Genomic DNA, 22,710 nt, shown 5'->3' with positions numbered 1-22,710 from the left:
TATACTTAATGTAGTATAATTAAATTCTCGTGGAATATCTGGTGTTCTGTAAAATATGCTTTGGGAAACACTGGTTATTACTGCTTAAATGCATTCTTGTGCCATTAATCTGCAGATGGCTACAAGAAATCTTCATCATTGAGAAATATACTTAAATGGAGTACAGCCTGGCACACACCCAGTTCTGTCAGAGTTGATATGTGACTTTTTCTGTCATCTGTTTAATGTTGCTTCTCATCTTTTGTGGAAAATAGGAAGCCTCAAAGTATCCAAATCTGAAGTGTTTATTAGGGTACAAAATATAAAGTTTTTGTTTATTTACTATAATAACTATCCTTAACAAAGATAAAACCTTTTATATATGTAAATACATACGTATTTGTAAATATACATAAATAAAAATATATAAATACATATAGTACATATTTATAGTACTTTTTATTAATGTGGTAATAATACCCTGTTGGTAATTGTATTTTGCCATTTCCAGTTCAGTATGGTCTACAGATGAAGTTGATAAAACTGTTTATAAACCTTAGTATCTTTGACATATTGGTTTCTTTCTAGGATCCATAGATAAAGTTACAAAATTACTTAACATCCTTTTTCTGTATGTTTATTTTCAGCTTAGTGTGAAGGTCGCCTGTTAGGAAATTAAAATTTTATGGAATGGTTTAATGGCTTAGTTTGTTAGTTTATGACAAACTGATAAAATTCTTTAGGGAGCTGAATTCTGACATACAGATTAAAAAAAAATTTTTTTTATTGGAGTTCAATTTGCCAACATATAACACCCAGTGCTCATCCCATCAAGTGCCCCCCTCAGTGCCCATCACCCAGTCACCCCCACCCTCCGCCCACCTCCCCTTCCACCACCCCTTGTTCGTTTCCCAGAGTTAGGAGTCTCTCATGTTCAGTCTCCCTTTCTGATATTTCCACTCATTTTTTCTCCTTTCCCCTTTATTCCCTTTCACTATTTTTTATATTCCCCAAATGAATGAGACCATCTAATGTTTGTCCTTCTCCGATTGATTTATTTCACTCAGCATAATACCCTCCAGTTCCATCCACGTTGAAGCAAATGGTGGGTATTTGTCGTTTCTAATGGTTGAGTAACATTCCATTGTATACATATACCACATGTTCTTTTTTTTTTTTTTTTTTTTTTTTTTACCACATGTTCTTTATCCATTCATCTTTCGATGGACACCGAGGCTCCTTCCACAGTTTGGCTATTGTGGACATTGCTGCTGTAAACATCGGGGTGCAGGTGTCCCGGTGTTTCGCTGCATCTGTATCTTTGGGGTAAATCCCCAGCAGTGCAATTGCTAGGTCATAGGGCAGATCTATTTTTAACTCTTTGAGGAACCTCCACACAGTTTTCCAGAGTGGCTGCACCAGTTCACATTCCCACCAACAGAGCAAGAGGGGGTTTCCCTTTCTTCACATCCTCTCTAACATTTGTGGTTTCCTGCCTTGTTAATTTTCCCCATTCTCACTGGTGTGAGGTGGTATCTCATTGTGGTTTTGTATTTCCCTTATGGCAAGTGATGCGGAGCATTTTCTCATGTGCATGTTGGCCATGTCTATGTCTTCCTCTGTGAGATTTCTGTTCATGCCTTTTGCCCATTTCATGATTGGATTGTTTGTTTCTTGGGTGTTGAGTTTAATAAGTTCTTTACAGATCTTGGATACTAGCCCTTTATCTGATATGTCATTTGCAAATATCCTCTCCCATTCTGTAGGTTGTCTTTTAGTTTTGTTGACTGTTTCTTTTGCTGTGCAAAAGCTTCTTATTTTGATGAAGTCCCAATAGTTCATTTTTGCTTTTTATAAATTTATTTTTTATTGGTGTTCAGTTTGCCAACATATAGAATAACACCCAGTGCTCATCCCGTCAAGTGCCCACCTCAGTGCCTGTCACCCAGTCACCCCCACCCCTATAGCAGCAATGTCCACAATAGCCAAACTGTGGAAGGAGCCTCGGTGTCCGTCATTTTTGCTTTTGTTTCTCTTGCCTTCATGGATGTATCTTGCAAGAAGTTACTGTGGCCAAGTTGAAAAAGGGTGTTGCCTGTGTTCTCCTCTAGGATTTTGATGGAATCGTGTCTCACATTTAGATCTTTCATCCATTTTGAGTTTATCTTTGTGTATGGTGTAAGAGAATGGTTCAGTTTCATTCTTCTGCATGTGGATGTCCAATTTTCCCAGTAGCATTTATTGAAGAGACTTTTTTCCAGTGGATAGTCTTTCCTCCTTTGTCAAATGTTTGTTGACCATAAAGTTGAGGGTCCACTTCTGGATTCTCTGTTCTGTCTGTTCCATTGATCTATGGGTCTGCTTTTGTGCCAGTACCACACTGTCTTGATGACCACAGCTTTGTTTGTAGTACAACCTGAAATCTGGCATTGTGATGCCCCCAGGTATGGTTTTCTTTTTTAATATTCCCCTGGCTATTCGGGGTCTTTTCTCATTCCACACAAATCTTAAGATAATTTGTTCCAGCTCTCTGAAGAAAGTCCATGGTATTTTGATAGGGATTGCATTAAATGTGTAAATTGCCCTAGGTAGCATTGACATTTTCACAATATTAATTCTTTCAATCCATGAACATGGAATATTTTCCCTGCATGGAGCCTGCTTCTCCCTCTGCCTGTGTCTCTGCGCCACCCCACCCCCCCCCATGAATAAATAAATAAAATCTTAAAAAAAAAAAAAAGAGTCGATCACTAGAATCTCTGATCTTTAGTAGTCAACTTAGAAGAATTTGGTTAGTATTCAAAGCAGAAGACAGGTTTCAGAGTTCTTGATGCTTTCTTCTTGAAGTTGGTGTAGATAAGGAGGTCTTAAACTTTATGGTGTTGATTCAGTATATCTTATTTAAGTTAACCACCCCATCCTGTTCTCTCACTCTTGCTCCCCAGGTTCTCCTCACCCATCTTGCCCCAAAAAGAAGTAGATAGGTGTTTAATTTAATTACATTAACTAAGTGTATCATACTTTTTGAGGATCTGGATCTTTTTAGGTATGCTGTTAGTTTTTAGGCATTTATATGTTCTTAAGAACAGTGGAAAAGGATATGTTATTATTTTGTTGATTTCTTTAGGTTTTTCAGGACCTTGATACTGAATATATAAACAAATGATTGAAATTTTGTCGTTGTCTTCTAGGGTAAAAAAAGGTACCAGCTTTAGAAGTATAGTGGTTGAGTTCTTGTTTTTAAAATTTTTATAATTTAAAGAAACGATTTTTTTTTTGGCAAAACAATTTACTTTGAACGATTGTTAGAGTGGGCATTTTTTGGGGAAATAATTCTTTGATTTGCATCTTAGATGGAGTGACCTAGGATTCCAGAAACCCTTTTATTTTACAAATGAAGGTACTATCAATAATTATTCCAGGCAGCAAGCATTAACTAATACTGTTCTTAAGCATACTAAAATTTGTGGTCACCCTGTATTTCAGTAAATTAATGGCTCATGGAGTCTTGAATTGTGTTCAGCATTAGTAAAACAAGTGCCATTCAGCATGTTCCCTGGGTTGTTGATAGGTGGAGGCAGATGATACTAAAGTGTTGACTACGTTATATTCTGTAGGGTTGGGTTCTTGGAATTATTCGCTCTTTCTAGTTATTATCAACTGTATTATATCTATTTAGTGGTAGTGTTCTTTTTTTTTCAGGATTGAATGTGGTTTTAATGAGCTTGTTATTTTATGATGTTTTATCACCTGTTCTTTGTGTTCAGTTAAAAAAATTTCAGTTTATTTTGAGGCTGCCAGTTCTACTTGAAATTTTCTACATTTCTTTAATGTATCGCATTTCATTTATGCCCTCCATCTAACATGCTAATGACATATTTTCTAGGAAAAAAATATCAGTTTATCTTAATGAAGACTGATGGGTTGTCAAGAACAAGAAATTTCAGTGATCTTACATATACAAAAACATTTTATGATTAAATATACATTGTTTTGTGTTGAGACAAAGAACTTAGGGACAGTGCATTATTTATTGAGATGGGGTTCTCACAGTTGTGTACAGTGAGTGACCCAAATATCACTCAGTATTGTTTCAGAGTGTGTTTCAACTTTTTGGTATCCTATTTTCTTCACCTGTATTAAAGGAATTTGAGAAAATAGAGAACTATGGAGATAATGACATACTAGAATGTTATATACATCTTTAAGTTTGTTTATTGGTCTTGGGAGAGGGGCATGTGTGTATGTGTGCATGCTTATGCGTGTGTTTGTTTGAGGGTGGGTGTTGTTGAGTACAAAAGAGGTTTATAAAATACTGTAGTTTTGGAACCTCTAGGAAAGAATTCATTTAACTTAAAAATTGTTCAGGTTGAGTGTTTACAAAGGTAAGAAAATATGAAGTGCTTGTTTTTCAGATATTGACAAGCATTGATTAGCAACAAAATTTAAGAGCTGCAAAATTAGAAGGTGTTCATTTTAGGACAACATGAGGCTAGCATGAATTTAATAAGATTTATACATTTAATTAGCATAATGCAAAATGATCATAACTAATTTTGGGAAATAATATAAAAAGCTACAGAAACTTTTGTACTTTCTGCTTTAACATAGTTATTAGTGTTACCTCCTTTATATAATACACTTTTATTGAATAAAATGTTAATATTTTAGAGCCTAATGATTTCTGTGTTAGTTGTTCCTAGTACCATGCGGAGAAATCAGTTTGATGTGAATCTGAGAATATGTTTCCCATGCCACCTCAGGGTATAACTCCACCAGGGACTGCTCCGGCTGTCGCTTCAATGAGCAGCATCAACAACACAGTTCCAACACCTGGCAGTTATAATACGAAGAATGATCCCAGGGGACTCAATGTATTCAAACAGGAGAAGCAGAAGGTTTGTTTTAGGGAGCCAACAGCTATAGGAGTTTACTAGTGTTACTGGTTACCTTAATGTAGTTACTTAGCACTTGGTATTATGAGTGTATTATGTGAAGTAGATAGAATTGAAATTTTCAGTAGAACCACATATCACTTAAAAATCATGCACGGAAACTATTCTCTATTCTAAAAAAACAAGTTGAACACTTAATAAAATCTCAGAAGTGAGCAGGACAAATATAAGTATGAACGTTGTTATGAAGTTGGAATAAATTTTTCTGTCATTGAGATTTTGGGAGCATTCTCTGAAAAAGGATTTAGGAGCTTATTTGAATAGACTAGCAGATACAGCAGTAAAGGTAGGAGCTGGCAAACATTGATCTCCAGGCAAGTATTTGTTAATATAATAAAAAAAGATGAAATTATTTTGTTTTATTATCAAATGCAAATAATGGTAACCATTGTTAGTTATTTACAGTGCCCCAAGGTTGGAGAATTTGTGGTTAAACTCTAAGGATCTTAGGTCATAGTTGAACTTTGTGTGTGTGTGTGTGTGTGTGTGAGAGAGAGAGAGAGAGAGAGAGAGAGATGTGTACATGTGTACTTAACATTCACTCAAGGTGACAGCATGTCAATAAGATAATGGTGACTTTTGGGTTGTTATTGTGGTTGTTGTATGATTCCTTTTACCATTTTTTGCTTGTTAGAAACTTCAGGAACCCCATAGTTTGAACAGGTTGCTTATACTTTGATTTTGGCTTTGCAAAGAATATGTACACTAAGGCTTAAAAAAATTTGATCCTTTATCTGAATGTCTAAAACTTTTTTGATTTTGTGATTTTAATTATTTCTGGGAATCATGATTCTACAGAAATAGTAAATTGATTTTTTAGGATGATAATAAGTCTCCAGTAACCTTGTTTTTCAAATACTATCTCTTCTCAGGTCAAGGCCTTAATTATGCCTTTAAAAATTTTATGCCATAGCTCTTAGTTTTAATCTTAATTCCCTTTATAGACATTAAATAATTTTCTTGGGAGATTTTATTTCTAAGTAATCTCTACATCCAGTGTGGGGCTTGATCCCACAACCCTAAGATCCAAGAGTTGTTATATTCTCCCCTGAGTCTGCCAGGTTTCCCTCCCCCTCCCATTTTATATTCATTTACATCCCTTACTCATAATAGTCACAGGAATGTAGCTTCATATATACATTCTTTAGCTCAAGATTTGTCCTTCTCAAGCCTTTATTTGCAAAAAAACTTGCTTTGCCTTAATACTTTGCCTTGCCCCTTTTGTTTCCAATCCCTTGCTCTTTTTTTCTAATTATCCCTAATAGGGTTAATTTAGAATGTTGGAATTGAAATTCTGAAGGTTATTAAAAAGGAATACAGAAGTAAGTTCATCTCATGGGTGGAAAGGGATTATTGCAGTTAGGGTAAATAATATAAAGTAGTGGAATATGTACAAAATGTGGCATATTTTCTTGTCTTAATTGATATCATGGCCTTGACCTTCCCTTTTATTCTAGTTGCAGTATTACATATAATGTTAATATAATGTTACTATTTATCAGTTTCCTAAGAGTCACAGCATGTTGAATCCCTCTAGTTTGCTTGTTTCATGGTTCTCAGAACAATTAGTCTCCTCTTCCTGGACCAGTCTGAGGCAACTCTCAAGGAATGAGCTGTTTTCTTGGAGCCAAACATCACTAATGGGACTCCTGAATGGGAGTATATATTTAAAGTCAAAGCAGCCTTAGTGTTTTCAACAGGCTCTTCACATGGTTACTATATGAACCAGTCCTTCTGCTTAACTCCCCCTTTTTAATCTCCAGTTAAGTTAGGTTATTTATGCTTATACTTTAAATATACACAGATTAGATTGCATTCGCTAGGTATGTTGACTGGTCTATAGGGGGCCTCAATAATACTTGGCAGAAGTGTACTCCCAAGTAACTTGTTTCATGTCTTACTTGATTCACTATTGAAATGTGTTTTTAAGCCTCACTGTGTCTTTTGCATCTAGCCTTTATGTTTGTGCTCCACAAATTGTTTATGACATTTATTTTCCTCTGATAAAATAACATTAAGAAAAATTTCAGTGAAAAATCTGATTCTGCCAACCATAAGAAGATACTCGTTGACATGTTATTTAAAATTCCAAAGAGTGGGAAGCTACTCATCAAATGTCTAAAAAGAGTGAGCTGTTTAAGTAATTTTACTTAGACAAAGAGTATTTAATGAAATATTGTGTCACTTAAAATGATGAAAAGATGTACATATAAATAAAGATAAAAGTGTTACAGTGTATGCTGGTTTTATAAAATGTGTATAGGAGAAAATACTGAAAGATAATACATAAATAATAGTTGGGTTGCATTGATGAGATTAGTAGTTTCCTCTCCCTCCCTCTCATAATTATAGATTTTCTGGAATTTCAAGAATTAATTTAAAAATAAAAACCCAGTTGTGAAGAGTTTGATGATTCCTCACTTTAATTTTTTTCTCTTCACTTGTTGGCTTCATGTATCTCTTCTTAATTTTTTAGTCAACTCTCTTGTATATTTTTTTCCCAATTCTTTTTTTTTTTTTTATTTATTCATCTGCATATTCATGCAGAGACAGAGAGAGAGAGAGAGAGAGAGAGGCAGAGACACAAGCAGAGGGAGAAGCAGGCTCCACGCAGAGAGCCTGACATGGGACTCGATCCAGGGTCTCCAGGATCACACCCTGGGCTGCAGGCGGCACTAAACCGCTGTGCCACTGGGGCTGCCCTTTTTCCCAATTCTTAATCAGAACCTGAAGATTCCTTAGTTGCCAAATTGTTGACTGTTGCTTTCATCTTTATAGAGGAAGGCAGTGAGCTGCTTTTTTTTTCTCAATTTGGACTTCTTCTAGGTTAGAATTGGAGCACACTTGAAAAATCATTTTGAAATGAATTTTAATTACTGTTAAGAGGAGGATTAAGAAATATTATTGGTGGAGAGCAATATATATCTGGAATAGATTTTTACTAATAGAGATGGACTTGGTCGGGACAGGGGAAGATAAGGTGAAGAAGAAGAAAGCTAGCAAGAGGGGGAAACTCTTTTTGTATTGTAAAAGAGGATGAAATCGGAAGTAGGTTTCTTAAAAACCCTTCATTCACAGCTGAGAAGCTTCTGAAGAAAAATGGAAAAATCTGCATGTTAACAGTCAAATACATAGTGTACATTAGAACCTTACTATAACATTATTGGTTTTCCATGAGTGTAGGCATATTAACATATGGTTTTACATGAGTTTAGGCATAGTGATCAAATCACATTCCCTTCATAAGAAATAATAGTTTGCCCCTTGAACTAATACAAACTTAATATAAATTTGGGACTTGGGATGGTGTGGTAGATGTGTAATCAATCTATAATTCAATCTTATTATTGAGTATTGTGGAATTTCATAAAGTTGATTTTGGAAATGTTTTTGTTAGAAGTTATATCTGAATAAGGCACTTTTAAAAAACATCTGACATTAGATTTCTAGCAAGTAAAATTTTAGTTAAAAAGATGACTTGTTGCACTAAACTGTAATGGTGTATGTGATAGTATAGATGACATTAGGGTAAAGGATATTGAAGAACTTTAGACCACAGGCCCTGGGACACTTAGACACTGCTCTAGATATTTGTCTATATTGGATGAGTGTTGGTAAGAATCACAGTTTTAGAGCTTATAGTTTTAAAAGTGTCTTAAGTACTACTATGATTCCATATTGAATTTCATTAATTAAAGTGTACAGTGTCAGCAATAATTTGAAAGAATTAATTTATGTTTGAGTTTAAGAGCATGGGATTAACTCCCTTCTCTTTTTTTTAAACCATGATATAGTTTGTGTTCATTATCTTCCCTTCTGTGTTTATATCCTTGTTATTTTTTCCCACTAATAGAAGTTAGGTTTTCTTTAAGTGTTTTTCTTAGGTGGTCTCCTTATTTCATTGGAATTATTATGATGATATCACCCCTACCCCTCAGAATCTCATTTGAATTGCAGAATCAGAGTACCGAAAATGACCTTCATATTTGGATTTTGGTTGGCGTCAGTCATTCAGCATACTTACATTGAATAACTACTCTTGGCCAAAGTGCTGGGTTTAGGGGTAAATACAAAAAGAAATGACTCTTGCTCTCCCAGTCTTTGAAGTATTATAGGAAAGAACATCAAAAATACGTTATTATGATATATGATAAGTGCTGTGGTGGAGGTAAGTGTGAAGGGTTTTGGGAGTAGAGGAGGGAGTGGGCTGCTTATTTTGACTTCTGTTACTGCTGACCTTTATTCATTTAGTCCTAAAATTGTTCATGAATGACTGTAACCTTTGGTATTTTAAAAAATTCTGATTAACTAAATCACAACCTTAAAAATTTCCATTTAAGTGATTTTTTTTTTTTGGAAAAGGTATGGAGTTTCAATTTGCATTTGTTAAAAATCTGTAAGGAGTTTTGGTCAGTTAAAAAAGTGTCACTATCTTTATAATACAGAATGATCTGGAACCTAGCAAAACTGTTCCACTGAATGCCTCTAAGCAAGATGGACCCATGCCAAAACCACATAGTGTTTCACTCAACGATACTGAAACAAGGAAACTCATGGAAGAATGTAAAAGACTTCAGGGAGAAATGATGAAACTATCAGAAGAAAACCGACATCTGAGAGTAAGTTGTTTTTGAAAATAAGTTAATTTAAATGAAAGCTTAGGATATGTGAATATTATTAGGCCACGTTATCCATCAGTTTTTAAATTTATCCTTGGTCAGTTCTTTCTCTTTTTCCCCAATTTGATTATGTCTTAGCCTTTGCTCCCCACTCTTGCCTCTTTTCATAGTTTTACCAAGGCTTCTCATTGCTTGCAAGTTCCTTTCCTAGTAGGTGCCCTAGTTATTTGTGATCTGGCCTGTGGCATTGCTGGCTTCCTCTCTTGTTTGTAACATCCTTCACATTTGATGCCCTGGTCATATGAATTGCTTGAAATGGTGCTGTCCCGTATATAGTAGGGATGTATGTGGCTGTTGAGCACTTGCAATGTGGTTAGTTTGAAGTGAGATGTGTTGTATGATAACTCATTGATTTCTTAGACTTAGTACCAAAAAAAAAATCTTTTTTTTTGTATTGTTACATACTGAAGTAATATTTTGGTTATATTGGATTGAGTTTTATTATTAAAATTAATTTTATTATTTTCTTTTTACCGTCTTAATGTGCTATTAGAAATTTAAAAGTATGTAGGTGGCTCACATTTGAAGCTTATATTTATATTGGACAGTGTTGGACTACAGTACCCTGAAGATGCCTCTCTGTCAGTGATCTCTTTTTTACTTTAGCTTGAATTCCTTCTTCTGATTGGATCACCCTGAAATCACATTCCTACCCTTAAAAGCACATTCACGCATGCATGGTTCTCTTTTGGTACTTGGTTCTTGTCATCTTTTCAGTATAACTTTTTCTAGGAATCTCTCCTCCCAGAAGCAAAGAAGTATGGTTTTGGAATGCTATCTCCTTTGTTTCCATGAAACCTTCGTCATCTCACTGTACCTGTTTGTTAAAGGTTTTTCTCCCTCCAGTGGGCGCTAGCTCTTTGGGAGCAAGGACCTGTGTTCATTCATCTTTGCATTCATAGCACATGCATATAGTAGTCATTCATATATTCGAATGAATAAATGGATGAACGGGTGAATGAGAACTAATTTGAATATATGCAGAGTGTATTAATAATTTGCCTTTGACAAGTACCTTATTTCAAGATGTGAATACCTTTAAATTGCCATTTTAGGTTTTGGAACTTTTTGTATCAAAGTAGATGATATAAAAATGTACATAAGTAAATAAGCTAAATTAAGTGACTTAATTTACATTTGATTCTTTCATCTGTTAATGTATATAGGAACTGTATATACTGTGAATCAGAGGCACAGTATCTTGGATTGATCTGTGCTGAAATAATTGTCTCTTTCTGTTTCACAGTACTCCTCAGGGGCCCCCAGCGCCTCTTAGGATAGTGGAAAAACTAGTTTCATTTCACACCTATCCACACATCATAGATTTTTAAGGATGTTGTTGTTACTCTTACTTTATCTGTCATGACTTCCATGGCATAGTTCTATTCTTTGATGAAAGGTGTGCTCCTTAGCATGCTCCGTACTTTTTTTGTTCAAAAAGCCAGTTTGTCTCTTGGCAAAGAGGAGAGTAGAAGTGGAAATGGTAGGAATGACATAAGTAGGGCAGGGGTGGGAAGAGTGCACAGGGAGGAAGGTGAGATTTGGATGCTGGTCTCTCCCCTTCATTGGCTGTTTGTAGGAGATGTTATTTGCAAAAGTGTTCTGCTGTTTAAAAGATAAAAGAACCTTGAAGATCACTGGCTTATAGAATCCGTTTCAGGCCCTTTAATAACATTTCATACATAAGGCCCATCATAATATGTTCTTTTTATTCCTCTAGTCCTGTGGTTCTTAAGCCAGGCTGTGCATCTCAGTCTCCTAGTGAGCTTTTAAAAAATACCAGGTCCTCCCCAGACCTAGTAAATCAGAATCACTAGGAGGGTTTTTTAAAGTTCTTGAAGGGATTGAGAATCTGTGTTCTCTTCATGTAGGACTAATGAACAAAGACTAAAAAACCCTACAAACCCTCAGAGAATGTAGTAATTGCAAATAAAACAGTATGACCTGAGGTGGACTTTTTCATTTGGTGTTACGGAGCATGTTAGAGGAATCAAAGTGAGAAAATAAAAATGAGCTTGCACTAAGTAAGGAAGTAGCAGTCTGCCCTGTCATTCATCTGGTTGGGATGATGGACACAGATAAAGCCAGTTGCCTAGGTAACAGGTATCCGTATTTTTCCCAGGGTCACACAGTGGCTGGTAAAGTGTCTTAACAACTTCCTATTTTGAGTGATTACTGCTTTCTTACTGAGAAACCTTGTTCCCTAAAATCATACTGTCCAAAACTTTGCTGTGTGGAATCATACCAGTAAGAACCAAGCAGCCCTTCTTATCTAGAGGATCTGAGTCACTTTGACACACAGAAGCGCAGCCATCCTTTCCAGTCTAGTTGCATGCCTCCAGTAGGGGGGGGTAGGGGGGTAGGTGAGTTCTGTATATAACATTCCATAGCTGCTGTAGTTTGTCGTTTCCGAGGAAGCAGGATTTTGGTGTTTCCTTTGCGATCAAGACTCAGTGCTGACCCTTCTACACATATACCTTCTGCTTTGAGCTTAACGAAACACTTGCTATTTAAATTTTATCCTGAAATTCCCCCTTCCTGCAAATCCTATAAAATGCCTGTCTTTTCCTTTGGCCAGCTACTCCCAGTGCCTCTGCTGTGTGGGTGCCCTGGCTGCAGTGTGTCAAACCTGTCAGACCACAGCTTTGTTCGTGGTGTGGTCTTTGGTAACCAGTATAAAAATACTGCGGGCCACCATGGAAAAAGTGCATGCACTTTTATTAACATATTTTAGTGGAGTTTTTTTTCCTGTTGTATAAATATAGTTATACCTGCTTTTCAATTTTTTAGGAGTAAATTTTCAGCTCTAGTTTTTAAAATCGACATTATTGAGGAATCATTTATATTCCATTAAGATGCCCACTGTGAGTGTACGATTCAGTTATTTTTAGCAAATTTACAGAGTTATGCCACCATTACAAGACTCCAGTGTTAGGATGTTTCCATCACCCTAGAAGGTTGTCTTAATGCTGGTTAGCAGTTAATCCTTGATCCCATCTCAGCCACATGCACACTAATCTGCTTTCTGGCTATAGATCTGTAGCTTGGCAGTTTTACTGTATGCGTATTTGTTTTTAAAACCTCTTTGTGCATATATTTTTTTCAGGATGAAGGCTTAAGGCTCAGAAAGGTAGCACATTCGGATAAACCTGGATCAACCTCAGCTGCATCCTTCAGAGATAATGTCGCCAGTCCTCTTCCTTCCCTTCTTGTCGTAATTGCAGCCATTTTCATCGGGTTCTTTCTAGGGAAGTTCATCTTGTAGAGTAAAGCATGCAGAGTGCTATTTTTTTTTTCTCTTGACCAGAAAAAGATTTGTTTACCTACCATTTCATTGGTAGTATGGCCCACGGTGACTTTTTTTTTTTTTTTTTTTTTTTTTGTGTACAGCGTCATATAGGCTTTGCCTTTAATGATCTCTTACGGTTAGAAAACACAATAAAACAAACTGTTCGGCTCCTGGACAAATTGTATATTACCAGATCATCACTAGCAGATGTCAGTTGCACATTCAGTCCTTTATGAAATTCATAAATAAAGAATTGTTCTTTCTTTGTGGTTTTAATAAGAGTTCAAGAATTGTTCAGAGTCTTGTAAATGTTATTTTAATAATCCCTTTAAATTTTATCTGTTGCTGTTACCTCTTGAAATATGATTTATTTAGATTGCTAATAATCCCACTCATTCAGGAAATGCCAAGAGGTATTCTGTGGGGAAATGGTGCCTCTTACAGTGTAAATTTTCTCCTTTACCTTTGCTAATATCATGGCAGAATTTTTCTTATCCCTTGTGAGGCAGTTGTTGACTGAGTTTTTCATCCTTACAATCCTGTCCCATGGTACCATGGTATTTAACATAAAAAAAAATAAAACTGTTAACAGATCTTGCTCGATAGCTTGTTTGTGTGTCGTGTCATTAGGCGGGGATACACAAAGTCCATGGTAATTTGAAATTTATGATGCATAATTTTATCTTGCATTGAAACCCTTTCAGATATTACAGTATTTGTAGTTAAAAGTCCTCATTCTATTAAGGAAAGGGATTGATAACATTTCAGGCTACTTTTGGTAATTTGGAAGATCACAGTTTGTCTTCAAGATTATATAAAGAAATCCCATGAGAATAAAGAGACTATAATTTTAGTCTGTTTATATGTATGCCTTGTATGCTCTGTTTCATTTGTTTTACCCATTCTTAACAGGTTCTTCTAGTAACTTCTCAAGACTAATTCTCCTTGCTTCTAGTCCAGTGCTTTTTAACCAGCCTAATAACTCCTCTATTTTAAAACATCTCATAGTAATAGTTAAAAGTAGGTGTTTTTCCTGTCCAGTCTGACATTCAAAGTAAATTTCTATAATGGAAATTTGGAATTACTAAGCAAGCCTTGGGAATTTTCTTTTTGGAAAATGACTTTATCCTTTGCAAATCTACCTGTTAATGTGAAACACATTTTCAGTATAAATATGAATTTTAGGTCTGATCCTTTCTTGCAGTTAATCTTGTGTCTTCATTTATTTTACTTGTACTAGCATAGAAAAGTTTGGAACCAGAGACAATTTATTCAGTTTTTCTAGTGAGTGCAGTCTAATAAAAGTGACTCTTGATTCCTGAAAATAGGTGTTAGTTTTGTAAAAGATGCACTTCTTTCTGAAAGGGAAACTAGTCCTTGAGACTTGATGTGGTGCAGTGAAGTATGTTAGGCCCAGGTCTCTGTATACATTATAATCGAGTGAAATATTCCCTAAAGTATTTTGGTTGCCTTTTCATTTTGAGTATGTTTTGATTTTGTCAGGTCAAATGTATTGTGTCATTGTGCCCTATGGTATCTTATAAAACCTCTTGCTTGTGTGCAAAAGTTATTAAAAACAAACAAGTAATGCCTATCCATTACTAGCATGCTACTACAGGTAATGTTTCCACTGTTGTTCCAACGTTTTACAGTCATTGTAAAATTTCCCTCCCTTTCTGATAACTGGGAAAGCATGCTGAAAAAATGTCTTGCATTTTGTCCCATAAATGAAGAATCAGTAATTCCTTGGCTTAAAGCTCTCTATATAATCAGCACTATTGGTGATAAGTATCAAGCTTGATCTTTCATAGCTACAGTTAAAAAAAAATTTTTAGTTCTCAAAAATTTAGCAAAATCCCGTTTTATGGGAATGCTCCTTAGAACTCATTTAATTCAGCCCCTTTGTTTTATAGTTGGGGAATCTGAGGCCTTTCCAAGAACTAAGGGAACTTGTGTCTCACAGGTAGGTAGAGGCAGAGCTGGAACTAATATATCTGCTCTCCTGACTCTAGCTTTAGTGTCTTTTCTGAAAACTTTGTAGAAAAAAAATTTGACCTAATTTGAAATGACTGAAATTATGAGCATAAGATGCTATTTAATAAATGTATGTGAAATTTCATATCCTAAGATTGTATTGCAGGCTGCTGTTGAATAGTCTCATGTATGTTTGGTTTTAGTATTTAGGTTAGAAATCTCCCTCCCCACCCCATATTGGTAATAAATATTATGAAATACAATGTATTTTTAGATAGGCATTTTATAAAATGCATTATGCAAATGTTGGTTTTGGGGTAGATTGTAGTCTGGGCAGTATCTGCAAAATAAAGTATACATGGGCTTTTTAACTGCTTTACGTGTTGGGAGATGCTCTGATTGTATAGGAGACCTACTTTCTATTCTTTTAATTGCTGTATCAAATGTGATCAGATTATTTTACTACCAACGGTTACTTTGAAAGAGTCCAACTGTATTAATTGATAATATATAGATTAAATTGTTTGTCTTCATTCCTTACATGTTTAGAAATTTTTACTTTGTCTGCCTGCTTACTTGTGTATGTAAGCATGAGGGAAATATACTGTTGCTAATACTGAAATCACAAGTAACTAAGGCCTTAAGTTCACATGTGACACTAAATGCAGTACCTTATTTCATTCTTTCTATAACTAATGTACCTTAACTTTGCCCATTCTTGTATTTACAAGAAACACATTTAAGAATTGTATTCTGAGTGTGTGGTTTGTTACCTTTACAAAAAGAAAAAGAAGTGACACTTGGAAAAAAATATGTATCAAATTGAAAAGTTCTGGTCAAAGAAAAACTATTTTTACTTTCTTCTTCAAATATCTTCGCTCAGAATTTCTCCTAAAATTGAGATTCTCTGCTGTGGGGATTCTTTTTGGTTTTTAATCATTCAAAATACACCACTTCGAAAACTAGATTTATCATCGGTAAGATAAAAAAAATTCTTAATAGGGTATATCCCCAAATTGTGATCTGCCACTTTTCAAGTGATAGTTTTCCTACAGCTTTGCACATTCCTATTCAGTGATTTTGGTATGTGCATAGATTTTTAAAAGTTCACCTTTATGAGAGTTAGGGAAAGATCAATGTTTACCGTATGGAAAAACAAAATAAGAAGGTAAATAAATGATCTTTATTTTCTAGCTTTCAAAGGAAATCAGACTATCATGTGAATAAACTGTTTAAAAATGTGGTGAAGTGTCATTTTCCTTTCCAAGAAACAAAAAGGAATTTAATTTCAGTAAATTATGATGGTTTGTATGTTTATGTTAAATAGAAATAATCAGTCACTTACCAGGACCTGAGTTCTGATGGCAAGGTAGTTTTTTGCTTAGTGACCTAGAGGTAGAGTACTTTTTAGTGCGAAATGCGCACAGCTGGGTTTTGAGTTCCACATTTGATGGCAGAGTGTTGTTAGAAGCCATGATTCTGGAGAATTCAGTGCAGGAACAGTGGCCTCTTGGCAATTCTCAGCCTGATGGGCATTGCTGTGAGGAAGTTTGAACATTCATCCTTAAAGGAAAGGAAATTTCATCTTCTTACAATTTCTGATTGTAGAAATAATATGTTCATTTCAGGGAATTTGGAAAGCAAATTATAAAAATAAAAAGATAAAAAGTAATGCCAAATCATGCCATCCAGCGGCATCAGTATGTATGACATTTGATTTATTTCCTTATAATATTAATGCTTTTTAAGCATAATTGTACATATAATTTTGTATCCTGTGTTTTCACTTAATCTTTTCTCTGGTATTTCAAAAACCAAGTAGAAGTGGTTACAAAATTGCTTTATGTTTACAGTCCCTTTCTTGACCATAAGGTTATGAATGCTTTACGTTTAACAGCTTGATTGGTCAGGTAGTTCCCCTGCTAATTAGGCACATCCTCCTGATTACCTCATTTCTTTTGTTTTAGAACTCTGTTTCTTGTTTTCCAGTTGTTCCTTTTTATAGCACCCATCCTTTTTTTATTTTCAAATTTTTATTTAGATTCTAGTTAACATATAGGATAATATTCAGTAGAAGAATTAGTGATTCATCACTTACATAGACACAGCACCCAGGACTCATCATAACAAGTACCCTTTAATGCCCATCACCCATTTAGCTCATTCCTCACCTCCCTCCCTCCATCAACCCTGTTTGCTATCATTGAGAGTCTCTTAGAGTTTGCCTCCCTTTCCTTTTTTTCCTTTTCCTCCCTTCCCATATGTTCACCTCTTTTATTTCTTAAATTCCACATGAGTGAAATCATAGTATTTTTCTTTCTCTTACTTTGCTTAACACAATACACTTTAGCTCCATTGACATCATTGCAAATGCAAGATTTCGTTCTTGATGGCTGAGTAATCTTATATTGTATATGATGTATGTACACACACACACACCAAGTCTTCATCAGTCGCTGGACATTTGGGCTCTTTCCATAGTTTGGGCTATTGTTGATAATGCTATAAACATCTGGGTACATGTACTCCTTTGAATCTGTATTTTTGTATTCTTTGGGCAAATACCTACTCCAGTTGCTGGGTTGTAGCTTTGTTCTGTTTTTAACTTTGAAGAACCTCCAGAGTGGCTGTAGCAGTTTGCATTCCCACCAATAGTGTAAGAGGTATATAACCCCCATCTTGAAAGAGGGTGCAGGGAACTATTAAGATAACTATTCTGTTTTTAGCATTAGTGTTTAATTGCAGTAGTATATTAACTCATGTAAAGAGCTTAAAAAAAGATCCTGATGCTTGAACAAGTACCTCCAGAGATAACTGACTTAATTGGTCTGGAGTGGAGACCTGGCATGGTCATTTGTGTTAAGCTCCATCATTTTAATCTGAGCCAGACAGCTGTTTCATAGGCTTTTAAATGCTAAAGTCAGATGCAAATATGTTTAAGACTTAAGTCTTTAAAATATAGGGAAATTGTATTTTCAGGATTCTTTGTGTATCAATCTTAAATAAATTGCAGGGGTGTCTGCAGGCTCAGTTGCTTAACTGTCCAACTCTTGATTGGGTTCAGGTCATAGCCTCAGGGTTGTAAGATCCAGCGCTGGACATGAAGCCTGCTTAAGATTCTCTCCCTCTGCCCCTCCCACTCCCCTTCTCTTAAAAAGTTGCAGGAGTCATCTTTAGATATTTCTCAATACAAGAGCTATCTTTGTAAGAGTTAGGATTGTAAAGTGCCAGCAAATGCTTTGTAAATAAATGTGAGCTATCTGCAGAGATGATGTGAGAAATTTTATGGGAGTTTTAGTGGCCACTTTGCTGGTACCCCACGTGATTATCTTTACCCAGCTGAGGAATTGATTCTGCCTGTCATCTGTGTCTCAAAGTATGAGCTGGTTTTCAAGGTACTTGGAGAGTATGTGCCAGGTATTTATGTCCTCGCTCAGAGCCTGTGAAGTGGGTACTGTTCTTCATTATGTGCTGGGACAGACAGGTTTACACAGTGGTTTACACAGCTGTGACAGGCCAGGAGTTCCATCCTGATGCTCTGGTCCTGGAACCCATACTTTTAACCATTGTGATTTAGAAGGAGAGGGAATGACTTCTACCCTGGTCCAAGTCCAGTATTGTCTCCACAGAAAATTCATGTGTTAATTAATTACATGATGCCTTTGATCCCTTTCTAAAGGCTGTACTTCTGTTTCTTTGTGAAAATATTTGATCTTAAATATTCAGACTTCTTTCTTGCCTTTACCTCCCAAAGAAGTGTAGGGAAACAAACTGCTGCCCATTAACAATCTCAATTCCTGAACAAAATCAATAGAAACATTACTAAACAGTCTATTAATGTATTAAAGGAGGCTATAGGATTTATAGAAATGTTTCTGTAAGCAAGGCTGGAGAACAGTTTATGAGTTCACTCTTCTATATGGTCCTTTAAGGTTTAACCGTTACTTAAAAAACGAAAAACTAACCATTATTTCAGTGTATGAATTTTGAAAAATCGTTGTGTAAATTCTTGATGCTCTTTTACAGGAAACAAAGGCTGTCCATGTAAGACAGATATTTAAGGCCATTGAGGAAATATCCAAATTTTTTTGAGGGTGGGAAGTCATTGACAACCTAGGTTCTAAAAAAGTGTGGAGAGTTGAAATTGCAAGTGACTGAAATCTATTTTACAATACCTGAGAAAGAAGAATTCCTTATTTTAGTACATTGCTTGTTTCAGGAGATACAGGTTTATTAGAAGTTATCTAAGGTGTTAATATAGTTTTGGGGGGGCGGGCTTTTGTGTGCTAATTTAATCGTAAGTATACCCTTATATGTATAATATGTAGATAAATATGAGAGTGTGTATCATGCTACTTTGAATTAAATTTAGGGAAATAGTTGAGAAATTCAACAAAGATAAACTTGTGAGAAAGGAAAGTTTTTTTTTAAAATAAATTTATTTTTTATTGGTGTTCAATTTGTCAACATACAGAGTAACACCCAGTGCTCATCTCATCAAGTGCCCACCTCAGTGCCCACCACCCAGTCACCCCCACGCCCCACCCACCTCCCCTTCCACCACCCCTAGTTTGTTTCCCAGAGTTAGGAGTCAGAAAGGAAAGTTCTGTTGCAAACAATTTGGATGCTTTTTTTTTATTTTGCTACTAAGCAAATTTTTACAATATTGAAATAAAATTAAGGTTTTCGTTTAGGGGCGTCTGGCTGGCTCAGTTGGAAGAGCGTCCAACTCTTGGTAATGGGGTCATGAGTTCAAGCCCCACATGGGGTGTAGGGATTACTTAAATACATAAAACTTTTAGATTTTCTTTTTAAGAGTTTAATGTATCAAGTAAGTGAATTATCTCCCCAAGGAAAAAATAAAAATGCTCTTGAACTTTGAGATTCCCATGGAATTTGTTAATTGGGGAATTTCATTATACATGTTTTAAGAAACTGATTTCTTAGCAAGATTTTACACTGCAATGAGAACATGTCTTAATAAGAATTTCAACATTAATTGGGTAAAGTGGTTCCTTTGTAAAATAAGTCGTGGGTGCAATAGGAATTTCAGGGAGATAAGTATATTGGAATATATGCTTAAAGTGCTAAAAATTTGTGTTCATCAAAATGCGTAGTGATGTGATAAGAGGGTGTGGCTTCTGTTATTGAGAACAAGTAACATTTGCATTTAAGTTGAGGTAGTAAATGGTGTAAATGTTTCCAACACTTACTTAAATATGTAAATAATCCTTTCCATCCAATACTAGATCTCTTAACTCCAGAAAGGTATATTGCAGATGCCAGTAGATAATGAGACTTTGTTTGCTTAATGTATTCCCTAGCTCAGTAGTGTGTGATGGGAGGCACAGTAGTGGCTGTGGATTGGTGTTATCTTTCCCCATTTGTTTTATTTTTAGTACGAAGTTTCCCCAGGTTTTGTTACTTAGATCTCTTGGTTTCTTTTAAGGAGCAAGCCATCAAAAATATTAACTGAAATCTTTTTACATCGTTCCCTGAACACATTTTCCTTTGTCACACCACTAGCCTGAAGTTTGTGTGTATCATTCTTGTATGTATAATATTAGTAAATATAATATTATTTCAATATATATTAGTAAATATATAAATACTAATTACTAATTAGTAAATATTAGTAAATTAGTAAACTACACAGGTATGTAATAATCAGTTATGTATTGTGTTTTACATGTTTTAAAATGTGATTTAAGTGTTTTTTACTCAGAATATTACTTTTCTAGCTCTGCCCTCACCTCAAATTTCTCATTTGAAAGTGCCCACACTTGAAGTAGTATATCCTTTGTGTATATGTGTTCCATGAACTAACACACCATTTTCTCCTCTGCTCTATCAGCTTGGATCTGTTGTAGTGATGTTTTCTGTTGCTGCTGATGCTACAGTTGAAATTATGACAGGAATACCTACCCAAGGCCTTATCACTTTTCCTGAAACCATTTCTTTCCTGGTGGTGGTTCTAGGACTGAGGTACAAAGGCAGGCTGGCCAGAGGACAGTTTGTCAGACAAATGTAGCCCTAACAGCCACCTGTTGTCTGTGTATGTATGTACATTTGCGCATATAATTTTAGTAGTAAAACCAGTCTGAGAGAAGGTATGAGGTGCTCAAGTACCCACATGGGATCACTTTACTGTGCACCTTTTCTATTTATGGGTTTCCACGTGTGCTTGTAGACTGCATACGTGCCCCTGAGTGTTGGTATGGAAGTGGTTTCTCATGCACATTCTTAAAATAGGAAAATGTCCCATAAAAATCTGGAATTCCTATTTTTCAAAAAGATTTGGAACACAGGACTTGCGTTACCATATGCAATAATTTGCTGGAGCCAAGTTTACCTACAGTTTCCATCACTTGTTGTTTCATACTGTTTCACTTACTAGTGACCTCCACAGTCTGTATTCATCTTAATAGGGGATTCTTGGTTTAGATATCACATAACTGAGTACTTCCTGCCCTGCACACTGGTGGGAGTTGGGGTGGCTGTACAGTAGGATCTAGGGGGATCCTCTTTTCAGAATACTTCGACATTTATACCTAGTTAACAGGTAATTTGGCCCAGAATGCCTAAAACATGGTCAGTTGAAACAGAAGCATAAAGTTTGAGGAACAATAAAAACTATATGGTGTACCTAGTGTGTGTCAGGTATTTTATTTACCCTATCTCCTTGGAACAGCCTTTTAAACTTTTTAATGGTGAGGAACTTGGAGAAATGAATTTGTCCTTTTTGTGGTAAAGCCAAGTCTGTTTCCCAAACTTGGGCCCCTCACCATGCCAAACTGCCTTTGAAAAAGGGGAATGATGCTGTGAAATTGACTTCATGGCATTCAATCAAAAAGAGTTTACTTTGGTCTCAGTCACTCTTTTGGAAGTATAAAATAAATCATTTCTACTTCTGAAGATCTTGGTTAAATAATATACCTACAGCTTATTACTGCATTGGTGCCTAGAGGGTAAGGTGTGGCTGCTTATAAGGTTCCAGAAATTAAGGTATTTTTCAGAATTCAGACCTTTATGGCTGGCCTTTCAACCAGTTAATCTAGATTGATAGCTTTGTAAAGGGTATATATAACATGGTTTCAAATATTAAGCATGAGTAGCTTAGGAAGAAACCCCATCAAAGTGCTAAGGAGCATGGGGTCTGGAGTGAAGCTGCATAGGTTATAATTTTGGCTTGGTCACTTTCCTAGTTAGGACCTTGGGCATTTTATTTTTTTGTGCCTCAGCTGTAGCTAAGGGATGCTAACCATGCCTCCATCGCGGTGTGAAAGGGATTGACGAGGTGCAGCTCCTGGAGCAGTGTGGCACAAAGCTCAGCAGATGTTAGCAATTACTGTTTGCATACACGTGAGGTGGAAAATTGGGCAGTGGACTGATATTTGGGTTAAAAATTAAAACGAGATATTCAGATAGTGGGTATTTGGCTTGGAATTTTACTTTTTGGAGTTCTTAACCAGTTCTGTAGTTGAAGGCATTATTTGGCCACATATATGCAACAGCCTTCTATTGAGCACCTATAGAGAGGCAGCAAGAGAAACGGCATGGGTTTCCGAGGATAGACAGACTTGGATTGGGATTTCCACTCTGTCCTTGATAGGATGTGTGGTCCCTCACAAAATGATGGAACCAGTGATGCCATCTGATTTTCACATTCCTTTTGTAACCCTGTAGAGTTGTGGTGAGGACTGTAAGACATTTTGAAGAACCTAGTATAGTTTCTGGTACATTATAAAGATTGAAGTTGCATTTTTACTCTGTCCTTTAATCCTATATCAAAAAGGGCAAGAATTTGAAAGTTTTACTAGTTGCTTGATGGTAA

The 22,710-nt window shown here is 35.7% G+C and overlaps 1 protein-coding gene and 1 long non-coding RNA gene across 6 annotated transcripts in view; one reads left to right on the top strand and one right to left on the bottom strand.

Moving 5' to 3' along the window:
• VAPA (VAMP associated protein A) overlaps window positions 1-13,507 on the top strand; it is a 46,299-nt gene extending 32,792 nt beyond the window's left edge. For 3 of the 5 annotated variants that reach the window (XM_077899949.1, XM_077899948.1, XM_077899947.1), the window contains 3 exons: window positions 4,743-4,877; window positions 9,380-9,553; window positions 12,720-13,507. In XM_077899949.1, the coding sequence (XP_077756075.1) occupies window positions 4,743-4,877; window positions 9,380-9,553; window positions 12,720-12,878 (468 nt within the window). In that variant the 3' untranslated portion in view covers window positions 12,879-13,507. The remainder of the gene's footprint in view (window positions 1-4,742; window positions 4,878-9,379; window positions 9,554-12,719) is intronic. The other 2 variants (XM_077899951.1, XM_077899950.1) reach the window with 1 other exon arrangement.
• Window positions 1-22,710, bottom strand: part of LOC144315440 (uncharacterized) — a 45,274-nt gene that overhangs the window by 18,685 nt on the left and 3,879 nt on the right. The window contains exon 2 of the long non-coding RNA XR_013381143.1: window positions 16,222-16,439. This is a non-coding gene — a long non-coding RNA (uncharacterized LOC144315440). The remainder of the gene's footprint in view (window positions 1-16,221; window positions 16,440-22,710) is intronic.

The sequence above is a fragment of the Canis aureus genome, chromosome 6 (genome assembly GCF_053574225.1).
Source record: "Canis aureus isolate CA01 chromosome 6, VMU_Caureus_v.1.0, whole genome shotgun sequence".
Lineage (NCBI taxonomy): Eukaryota > Metazoa > Chordata > Mammalia > Carnivora > Canidae > Canis > Canis aureus.
Note: the sequence above shows the minus strand (reverse complement) of the source record. Positions and strands in the feature narration are given on the sequence as shown.